The sequence below is a fragment of the Polypterus senegalus genome, chromosome 4, assembly GCF_016835505.1.
Source record: "Polypterus senegalus isolate Bchr_013 chromosome 4, ASM1683550v1, whole genome shotgun sequence".
NCBI classification, from domain to species: Eukaryota; Metazoa; Chordata; class Cladistia; order Polypteriformes; family Polypteridae; genus Polypterus; species Polypterus senegalus.
Window position 1 is genome coordinate 232,176,033 of NC_053157.1, and position 11,952 is coordinate 232,187,984.

The 11,952-nt window shown below is 43.6% G+C and overlaps 1 protein-coding gene across 1 annotated transcript in view; it reads left to right on the plus strand.

Annotated features, from left to right (window-relative positions):
* The first annotated feature begins 3,302 nt into the window (after nucleotides 1-3,302).
* Nucleotides 3,303-11,952, plus strand: part of LOC120528888 (zinc finger protein 260-like) — a 13,904-nt gene continuing 5,254 nt past the window's right edge. Inside the window, exons 1-2 of the mRNA XM_039752965.1 lie at nucleotides 3,303-3,454; nucleotides 6,952-7,338. Coding sequence (XP_039608899.1) covers nucleotides 7,026-7,338 — 313 coding nt within the window. The 5' untranslated portion in view covers nucleotides 3,303-3,454; nucleotides 6,952-7,025. The remainder of the gene's footprint in view (nucleotides 3,455-6,951; nucleotides 7,339-11,952) is intronic.

The window sequence follows — 11,952 nt, forward strand, 5'->3', positions numbered from 1 at the left end:
CATACTCTCACCACATGAGGCCAGGAATTGTTGTGCACCAGGAGCCACTGTACCAGCATAGGGTCTGACAATGGGTCCAAGGATTTCATCCTGATACCTAATGGCAGCCAAGGTGCCTTTGTCAAGCCTGTAGTGGTCTGTGTGACCCTCCATGGATATGCCTCCCCAGACAATCATTAACCCACCACCAAACTGCTCATGCTGAATGATGTTACAGGCAGCATAATGTTCTCCATGGCTTCTCCAGACCCTTTCACTTCTGTCACGTGCTCAGGGTGAACCTGCTCTCATCTGTAAAAAGCACAGGGCACCAGTGGTGCATCTGCCAATTCTGGTATTCTATGGTGAATGCCAATCGAGCTGCATGCTGCTGGGCAGAGAGCTCAGGGCCCATTAGAGGACATGGGGCCCTTTGGTCACCCTCATGAAGTCTTTCTGGTTGTTTGGTCAGAGACATTCACACCAGTGGACTGCTGGAGGTCATTTTGTAGGGCTCTGGCAGTGCTCATCCTGTTCCTCCTTGCCCAAAGGAGCAGATACTGGTCCTGCTGATGGGTTATGGACCTTCCATGGTCCTGTCCAGCTCTCCTAGACAAACTGCCTGTCTCCTAGAATCTCCTTCATGCCCTTGAGACTGTGCAGGGAGACACAGCAAACCTTCTGGCAATGACACGTATTGATGTGCCATCCTGGAGAAGTTGGACTACCTGTGCAACCTCTGTAGGGTCCAGGTATCGCCTCATGCTACCAGTAGTGACACTGACTGTAGCCAAATGTGAAACTAGTGAAGAAACAGTCCGAAAAGATGAGGAGGGAAAAATGTCAGTGGCCTCCACCTGTTAAACCATTCCTGTTTTGGGGTCATCTCATTGTTGCCCTCTAGTGCATCTGTTGTTAATTTCATTAACACCACAGCAGCTGAAACTGATTAACAACCCCCTCTGCTACTTAACTGACCAGATTAATATCCCATAAGTTTCATTGACATTATGCTATACTCTGATTAAAAAGTGTTCCTTTAATTCTTTTGATCAGTATATATATATATATATATATATATATATATATATATATATATATATATATATATATATATATATATATATATATATTGTGAACTTGAACCCGGACACAAGCAGACAGACATCGTTGGTTCCACCACACTTGTTTATTTACAATATTTACAAAACTCTGCTCAAACCCCAGTGCCTCTTGCACCGATTCCCCCAACTGTCCAGGCCTCACAAGTCCAATGCCTCTCTCCTGGCTGCCTCCCGTCCTTTCTCTCAGCTCCGTCCTCTTCCACCCGACTCTCGCTTCTGACTGGAGGGAGGCGGCCCCTTAAATAGGAACCCGGATGGGCTCCAGCTGCTTCCCAGCAATCAGTCCTAGCCACACCCCAGTGTGGCGGAAGTGCCAGCTGCACACCCGGAAGCCATCCGGGTGTCGTCTGTCCTCTTCCCCCCAGCACTTCCTGTTGTGGCGGAAGTGCTGGGCTCCAGGGTTCCTCAGGCACCTGGGTGCCGCCTGGCGGTCTGGAGGAGGCACAAACCCTCCTCTGGTCCTCCTGGGCGTCCCGGCTGGGGACCACAATATATATATATATATATATATATATATATATATATATATATATATATATATATATATATATATATATATACACAACTGTGCTGGAAAGTTTGTGATCCCTTTAGAATTTTCTATATTTCTTCATAAATATGACCTAAAACATCATCAGATTTTCACTAAAGTCCTAAAAGTACATAAAGAGAAGCCAGTTAAACAAATGAGACAAAAAATATTATACTTGGTCATTTATTTATTGAGGAAAAAGATCGAATATTACATATTTGTGAGAGAGAAGTACGTAAGAGTTGTACAGGATATGTACGAGGGAAGTGTGACTGTGGTGAGGTCTGTGGTGGGAGTGACGGAGGTGAGATTACATCAGGGATCGGCTCTGAGTCCTTTCTTATTTGCAGTGGTGATGGAGAGGCTGACAGACGAGATTAGACAGGAGTCCCCGTGGACTATGATGTTTGCTGATGACATTGTAGTCTGTAGTGAGCAGGTTGAGGAGACCCTGGAGAGGTGGAGATATGCTCTAGAGAGGAGAGGAATGAAGGTCAGTAGGACCACCAAGACAGAATACATGTGTGTAAATGAGATGGAGGTCAGTGGAATGGTGAGGATGAAGAGAGTAGAGTTGGCAAAGGTGGATGAGTTTAAATACTTGGGATCAACAGTACAGAGTAATGGGGATTGTGGAAGAGAGGTGAAAAGGAGAATGCAGGCAGGGTGGAGTGGGTGGAGAAGAGTGTCAGGAGTGACTTGTGACAGACGGGTATCAGCAAGAGTGAAAGGGAAGGTCTACAGGATGGTAGTGAGACCAGCTGTGTTATATGGGCTGGAGACGGTGGCACTGACCAGATAGCAGGAGACAGAGCTGGAGGTGGCAAAGTTAAAGATGTTGAGATTTGCATTGGGTGTGACGAGGATGGACAGGATTAGAAATGAGGACATTAGAGGGTCAGCTCAGGTTGGAAGACCAAGTCAGAGAGGTGAGATTGTGTTTGTTAGGACATGTGCAGAGGAGAGATGCTGGGTATACTGGGAGAAGGAAGTTAAGGATAGAGCTGCCAGGCAAGAGGAACAGAGGAAGTCCAAAGAGAAGGTTTATGGATGCTGTGAGAGATGGGGGTGTCAGAACAAGATGACGAGGACAGAAAGATATGGAAGAAGATGATCTGCTGTGGCAACTCCTAACAGGAACAGCGAAAGAAGAAGAAGATATTGCATTTTAATTATATATAGCTTTGCTGTGATTTTCTTGGAAATAAACACAATAGCTATTGTGACTTGTCTGTGACTGCACATTCAGTTCCAGATGTGCCCACAGATGTACTGAGATATTATAAAGGATTTTCTTGCTAAACTGTTTTGAACGTTTCATAACTTATTTGTTGAGCAATAAAAGTTCAATACTATTAATACAACTCTTCTTAAGAAAAGGTAATATTTTGAAAACGTATTGTTTTTTAAGTAATAATAATGAAAAGGATACATTGAAACCATTGAAGGCAAATTAACAGGACGTAGAGCAGCCCGTCAATCTTCTGACTTTTGTGAAACGAGCCTATGAGCGATTAGCAGGCGTTGCATGGGCTGCTGGGAAATGAAGTTCTTTTTGACGGAAGCGGGTATGGAGACGGAGAGTTCAAACGTTAGGAATGCGCACGCGTGCGACATTACGGACACACCACCCCATAACACCCCACCCACACACACACAATTATGACGCAGCCGGAAATCGACGGGGATACGGGGGGGGGAATGGTAAAGTGCTGGTGGAGTCCATCACAAGTCTTGTAAATCGCGTGGCTGCCAGCCGAGTGAGGCGCTGAGTCTGAAATTCGTTAATCCCACCCCTGTCTACAGCTGGGGCTCCATGGTAAGTGTGCTCCGTGCCTCTGAAATGTAATCTCTTCGGTTCAATTCGTTGTTTGGACACTCAGAATCTACCGATCTGCCAAGCTGTTTATTCAGTAATTGAGTTACATTTATGTATTTTCTGTTCGCCGTGTTGGGCACGCTACATGGTTTGTGCTTGCACCGTGACCTCTGTCTTTCTTAAACCCATGATATGTCGCTGCCAGGCTCGGTTGTTAGTCATCATAAGAGTATTTCGAGTCTACGTCTCCAACCCATGCTGTATTTGTGTTATCGCATCTGAATATACTGTCGCCTCCCCAGGCAGCAGAAAAGAGCTGATCAGTCTCGGCTTAACACAGCATGACAAAGCGCGTCATTCTCGCGGTGCTGTGCGGCGCCGACCCAATGGCTTCACGCCCTTTACATCGTATTCTTAGGTGGCTCTTTAAACTCGGGAGAATCACGCGCTACAGACACGCGGAGACCAGACGACTGTGACGGGCTTTTCCGTTTTTGTACACACATCTGCGGCTACTAATTTGTACGCTAGGATGCCACACTGCTGGTGACAGTTCTCCAGGGTGCCATTTCACCGCCCTCCTGGAAACGGAGAGCAAACTCTTCGATAGGGTCCTCTTGTCCGCGGCTGTTGTCTTCAGCGCTGTGTTTTCAGGAGGCTTAGCAGGGTTGTGTTTGACGCTGCACTTCCGGGCGATCATCTGTCTGTTACACAGTATGTGGGCAGCAAACTTATACGGGGCACGTTTGTTCAACTCTTTTCCCGAGCACCCCTCTCCCTACTCCCCTGCTGACTTGCACGCACACGGCGCTTAACGCTCTGGGCCCGGGCAGGCTTTCGTCATGACCATGCGACTTTGTGTAAAATCAAAACATGATTCGAACACGGAGGGAGGGGTCGTTGCATACATGTCAAAATGTTTCTACTTATTTTGTGTGAGTTGTGTAGGCAAGATAACGCTGTACCCTCATACAGTTATTGAATGTGCAGCGCAGCAGGTAAGGTTAGGGAGCATGCACGGGTACAACGCGACACCGTACCCACCACACGACGAAACAGCACGGGATCCCGGTTGGCATCCCATCAGGCAGACACGCGGTCTAGTCTCGCCCATCTGTCTACCCCAGCGAGGTGTTACGTGGGCGCCCCCTTGCCCTGGACCAGCCGGTCGGTTGCGAGCCACGTCGCCCTTGGGTGAATCGCGCCGCGTGTCCGTAGTGCCATAACTGACGCTCCCTTACAATCCCCCATTTTGAGTGTTTTATGCCTTTTTTATTTAGGCTTATATGTTTATTTTATCAATTGTTCCGAAAGAGATTTTTGATTATTGTTTGTTTTGTTTTATTTTCTGTTATTACGAGGATGCACTGTTTCCCACGAGGTACTGCATCCGGAAGTGTGTATTGCAGTATTGTGTGTAGATCGAGTGTATTGTCTCTGGGTGTATCTGCAGCATGGGAATGTGATAAAAATGTGCCCCAGGTAGCGTTATATTTCACAGTCCGCTCTGCCTCCAATAACTTGGAAAAGCCCAGCAAGTCCGTTTTTGGGTCTAAACCGTATAGTGGTGCTTTCCGAGTTGGATCCCAGGTCTTTTCCTTTTCGTGCTCCTCACACCAATGTAGCTCACCTTGGTGCTTGCCAGTGCTGAACCAATGTTTTCAAATGAAATCAAATTTGTCACATACAAATCATACGTATAGTAATGGAATGCTAAGTGGTTAAAATAATTTAAAAAGACAATAAGCTTATATATATATATATATATATATATATATATATATATATATATATATATATATATATATATATATATATATATGTGTGTGTGTGTGTCACTGCCAGTCAAAGGTTTTGGAAGATCTCACTCTTTCTTCATATTTAAGCAGTTGAAATGCAATGATTGACTAAAATGTTGCAAAGGTAAGCAGTTTACTGCCTGAGGTTTACATTTAAATTTTAGGTTAGCAAAAAAATAAAAATAAAGAATACATTTCAAAATATTAGAAATGGGTCTTCTCCCTAATAGGTTACAACCTGCAGATGTTCTGCAGCAATTCAAGTATATGAAGCCTTGCAAGATGAAGCATACAAATTGCTCAGGTGTCCCTTGTTGTGTTGATTATTTAAATACCTTGTGTCTGTGTTAAAGCAGACACCCTCTGAAAGTGCTTCTTAAAATGACAAGGACATGGCAATTAACACATGAAGTGAGACATGACATTATTCCTCTTAGAAGTGTAGGCCTTTCATTGAGAGAACTTACAAGCAAATCAGAGTGTCAATAAGGGCCGCGTTGTCCCAACACAATCCAAAGGCAACTGGAAACTGGGAGAAACTCTGAGGCTCACCAGCAGGTGTGGTCACAGGCACATCACAGCTTCAAGCACAACTCATTTCCTTGAAGTCCATATTGAGTAGATGGCAACCTTGAGTCTGTGCCTTCCACTCTGTCGTTCTCTGATCTGCCATCCAACCCCATTTCTTCTGTTTGGTAAAACCATTCCAGCTCTGCCTGGGGTCATGTCGATTGTGACAGTCAGGAATTCTCCATTGGTTTGAGATTCGGACTCTGACTCAGCCACCCCAGGACATCCACGTTGTTGTTTTGAACCCATTCCAGTGTCTCTTTGGCTTTCTACTTGGGCTCCAATTACTTTTGAGCCCCTGAAATGAAGGGATTGTGTTAAAAAAAAAAATGCTTTACTTGCCTCACATTTTTATGCAATCTTTTTGTTCAACCCACTGTATTAAAGAAGAAAGTCTGCACTTCAACTGCATCTGAGTTGTTTCATTTAAAATTCATTGTAGTAATGTACAGAACCAAAATTAGAAAAACGTTGTCTCTGTCCAAATATTTATGGACCTAACTGTATCTGCCGCTGTCAGGTGTCATATGGGTGTCCCCTTGGCCTGATCCATCCACTTAGGTTCTCATCAGTTATGGCATTATGGCTAAGTGGAGCAATTCCCAGAGGATTGGTCCAGCTGAAGACCAGGCTAAGGGGATGCCCACTGTAACACCTGGCTATAGCAGATAGATGGTCATTTCCGGAGGCTGGGACTGGACCGCATGTCTGCCTGGGGTGGTTGGGGGGTTGCCAACCAGGATCCCAAGCTGTTTAGTCATGTGGTGGGTGCAGCAATGCGCCATATCCGTGCATGGCCCCCTGACCTGACCTGTGTCATCTGCCATCTGTGTCTTCTCAACTCCCTGTGGGTTCAGGTGACACCTATTTTTAATAAACTACCTCACAGACCACAGTGGCACACTTAAAACCATTGGCTATACCAGGGGTGTCTAAACTTTTGCATGGAACTATGTATGCAGCTAAGCCTGTTGAAAAGTTTCATAAGTCATTTTAAAAACAAGTTGGTTTGTATATCAAAAATCTTGACGTTTTTCATTTTTGTGCTTATTCACTCTTTGGGAAAGAGTTTTAGATATTCAGTTTACTGAAAAAAATAATTTTTAATTGACATTATTATTTTTTCAGTACATCTCACCTGTCGGCTCAATGAGTGAGGAACCGTCACCAGTCTGGAAACTAACCCGTCTGTAGCAGAAACTATGGCAGAGAGCTGGGACTGCATTAAAGAGGAGGAGCGTGAAGAGGTCCCTGTCCAGGTCAAAGAGGAGACAAGTGTAATCCTTGTCTGCGTGAAGGAGGAGTTAAGTGAGGAATTGGTCTGCAGTAGAGAGGAAGAGCAATCTGTGCCCCTGAAAGAGGAGGTGGGTGTAACTGCAGCCCCTGAATGGGACTTTCCTGCTGGTTTGAAGATGGAGGACTTGAAATCAGAAGAATTGAGTCCAGAAGTGAGCAGTCCGGCTGACCGGAGATCCTCTCCATGGGCACTGGATGAGAAGCCGTCGTCTTCTGTCTGTAAGTCTTCAGAAGAAAGTGATTAATGTGCATTTTTCATAAAACTCACCTTGAAAATGTTAAGAGAAGGAAATTGTCACTGGTTTGTCACAATCTCGTTAGGACATTTCTGTTTTTCTTGTTATTTAACTCTTTTCAGGGAGGATGTTGACGTTTGTCCAGAGGGAGAGGTTAAAGGTGGCAGTCAACTATAAACGGTGACCATACCCACCGTTATGTTTTAGTTCGACTCTCTTTGCTACAAGGAAAGTTAGCTTCACTGGTTTGACCGAGGTTCCCTGTGGTCACGTGAGTAGCGAAGAGCAAATGATGGCAAAATGACATCTGGCGAGAGATTAAAGTGAAATGCTCCGTGGATGACCTTTTGCATATTATCGCTGAATTGGACTCTTGACTTGTCAGACTCTGATATTGATGCAAGTAATCGAAAACAAATGTGAGGTACCAGCATCAGCTGATCATAGTCCTGAACACATTCGTGTAGCTGACACCCCTGCAGCAACGTTCGCCCGGGAGGACCGCCACTTACAATGACGACAACAACAGCAACATTTTATTTTTATCATGCATTTTCATACAAATGATGGAACTCAAAATGCTTTACAAGATAAAGAAAGAGAAAAAAGACAAAATAAATAAGAAAATAGGATTAGGGAACACTAATTAACATAGAATAAAAGTAAGGTCCGATGCCCAGGGAGGACAGAAAAAACAAAACTCCAGACGGCCCCCTCTGGGCATTCTACCTGACATAAATGACGTCACTCAGTCCTCATGGTATTCAGGGTTCACATGGAAGAACTTGATGATGACGGTCATGTGGACTTCTGGCCTTTAATCCGTCAATGTAGGGACATCACAATGCTTTGATCAGGTGGTGTGGGTACAGATCGCCACCACAGAAAACTGGAAACAGAACAGAAGAAAGAGTAGGGGTCAATAAGGATTTTGGGGCCACCAGGAATGATAATAATAATAATTAGTTAAATCCTGATGGTCTGAAAATTCAATTAAGAAGAAGTTCTGAGAAAGCCATGTTAAAGTAATGTGTTTTCAGCAGTGTTTTAAAGTGCTGCACCGTATTTTGTTTATTGTTCTTTATTTTGCCATATACAATTTCTTGTATTAGGAATTTGTTAGTTTTCGCATACCATTTGGGGTCAGAGCACAGGGTCAGCCATTGTACAGCACCCCTGGAGCAATTTAAGGTTAAGGGCTTTGCTCATGGGCCCAGCAGAGTGGGATCTCTTTTGGCAGTGACAGGGATTCGAACCGGCAACCTTCCTGATACCAGCGCAGATCCTTAGCCTCGGAGCCTCCACATTAGCCTGGCCAATTTCTATCGGTCAGCTATTCCAGATTTTAGGTGCCTAACAGCAGAAGGCCGCTCGCCTCACCACTTCTTTTAAGTTTAGCTCTTGGAATTCTAAGCAGACCCTCATTTGAAGACCTAAGGTTACGACTTGGAGTGTGAGGCATTCAGAAATATAAGATGTAGCAGATTATAGAAGGCTTTGTACACCATAAGCCGTATTTTAAAGTTAATTGTAAATGGCACAAGTAACCAATGTAGTGACGCTAAGACTGGGGTGTTGTGCTCGGATTCTCTTTTCCTAGTTAAGATTCTAGCAGTTGCATTCTGCACTCGTTATAACTAATTGGTCTTTTTTGGGTGGTCTTTGTTGGAGTGCGTTACAGTAATCTGGTTAGCTGAAAACAAAAGTGTGAACTCCTTTCTCAGCATCTTGCAAAGTTATAAGGTATCTAACGTTTGTTATATTCCTTAAGTGGAAAAAATGCTGTCCTGGTAATCTGATTAATATGTGACTTGAAATTCAGGTCATTGTCAATAGTTACCCCCTAAATTCTTTACCTCTTTCTTGACTTTTAATCCTATTGAATTCGAGTTTATTTCTAAAACTCTCATTATATCCATTTTTTCCCAATCACTAAGATTTCTGTTTCTCCTTATTTAGTTTGAGAAAATTTCTACTCATCCATTTCAGAAACACAAGACACTGGGTCAGTGAATCAAGAGAGTCGGGGTCATCAGGCGCTATTGATAAATACAGTTGTGTGTCATCAGCAGAGCTGTGGTAGCTCACATTATGCCTTGAGATAATCCGACCTAACGGAAGCATGTAAATCGAAAAGAGCAGGGGACATAGGATAGAGCCTTGTGGAACACCATATACAATATCATGTGTCGTCAAAGTACAATTACCACGACTAACAAGAATATCTAAGAGGATGAGAACAGATAAACAGCCTCTGTCTGCATTTACCGCAAGTCCTTTACTACTTTAACGAGTGCAATCTGAACCCCGACAAGAGTTTCAAACTAGATTGTGTTACACTGCGCTCACAGCCGGCGAGTGGGGCCAGCCTGGAAGCCAACCTGCCGAGCATTTCTGCCAGCCATTATGCCACCCGGGAGCAGCTCGAGCTGCAATAGATGGCAAACTGGTGGCCACAACATGCAGCAACAGACATCTTATGCTGATTTACATGTGCAACCATTGTTTTGTGAGCTTTTAAAAAAACGGTGCTTTTAAGAAAATATGTTCAGTCCTCAAAGAGTTAATGATTCCACTGCAGCGATTTCTTGAATTACAAAATATGATCTGATTATAATGGAACATAATTACTAATTGTTATCTGATTAGAATTGTTCTTATCCTGTTTGTTACTTCAGATCGCTCTTTTCATGACTGCTTTCCCCTCCTGCAATGGTGCTGCTTGTTAAAGTGTGTCTCATCCAGCCTTGAAAACCAAAAAAAAAAAAATAAAATGGCCCACATTCATACGATGGCTTCATTTCCATTTTCTTCACTCCTATGTGACATAGAACTGATCTTTGTAAAGACGTGTGACTAGCAAAAAATGATGCAGAAGCCCAGCCTTTCAGAAAGATTTTTACATGGATTTCTTTGCCACTGGTGATAAGTGAAACGGGCAACTTTCGATTTGTATGTAGTTTCATTTAATGGACACCATCATTTATTTTTCAGGCAATTTTGCACTTAAAAAATACAAAACTTGTTAAAAGTTTTTTTGCTCCCTAATGCCTCATTCACACTTCTGTTGTTGACTTGTGGTGTTTTCAGCAGCCGCCTAATGCATGTTATATGCTGCATAACAAGCCAAATAAATTTGATTTCTGCCGGTTGTTCACATCACCATGTGGATGCCTTGTCTTTTTTAAAAAGGGTGACGTGCTGTATATTTTGCACACAAAAGACGCAGCAGAATGCACCATCATTCCCTTGGCAAGCTGTGCGAACTTCCAAACCACACAACCCACCATCCATTCCTGTTTCTTGATTCCCACAGCTCAGTGGAGCTTAAAGTTGTGATCAGTAAGACTGGCAAAGTGGGCATCGTACTACCTGGCACCTTGATGCAATGTCTACACCTGGCAGGAAATGTGTCCGGGGATCTTTTTTTTCTTTTTTGGTGTGTGTGTTTATTTTCCCCTTCTTTTCTTTTAGAGATCTTCAAGTGACAAGCAGGCACATGCAGCAATAAAGCATGCAAACGCTTCCAGACAGGACTAATAAATGCCTTTTCTTCTTATGTCAATGGCAGGAATTTCTCTGGAAGCAAAATATGCTTTGCAAATGTTATTGTGAAGCTGCAAATTCAGTTTCACGTAAATGAATTTGTTAATCACTGCTCAAAACAGAAGGAAAATCCGGTCTTTGCCCTTCTTTTCTTGATCTCTCAATTTTTGCTTGCTCATTTTCTATGCCTAGACCAGGGGTGCCCAACACTTATTCGGCTTGCGAGCTACTTTTAAAATGACCAAGTCAAAATGATCTACCTACATTAACAAATTTTATATATATGTATATACATATATACATACATACATATATAATATACTAATAAACGGCAAAGTCCTCACTCACTGACTCACTCACTGACTCATCACTAATTCTCCAACTTCCCGTGTGGGTGGAAGGCTGAAATTTGGCAGGTTCATTCCTTACAGCTTCCTTACAAAAGTTGGGCAGGTTTTATTTCGAAATTCTACGGCGTAATGGTCATAACTGGGAGCTGTTTTCTCCATTTACTGTAATGGAGATGAGCTTCAACGCCGTGGGGGCGGTTTAGTGTGACATCATCACGCCTCCCGTAATCACGCAGTACATAGAAAACCAGGAAGACCTCAAAAAGCGCTGAAGAAAACATGCATTATATAATTGAGAAGGCAGCGAAACAATAAGAAGCGGCGAGTGACATATACAACCATATTCATGAGTTCTGCTACTTCGGAAACAAAGCACGATGTAAACCTACACTTTAAATTAAGTTCATAGACAGGCTGCCGCTGGCGTTTGTAATTTAGTGCCTGCCCATATAAGGCCGTCCGTCAGCGGCAATCCAATAGCAAACTGCCACTAAATATTCACGGGTGAAGGACTGTGCTTATGGAGAGGAAGATGAGATGGTCAGGGTGGTGTTTGACACAAACTCAGCGAAACTGCGAGAGAAAGTTTTAAGTGCCAGGACTAAGGTAACATTAAATACAGCCATGGACATAGCGAGATGGCACCAGCACAGCTGGGAACCTTGATGCATGTACACGAGTGGCTCCGTGAACTGGCGCGT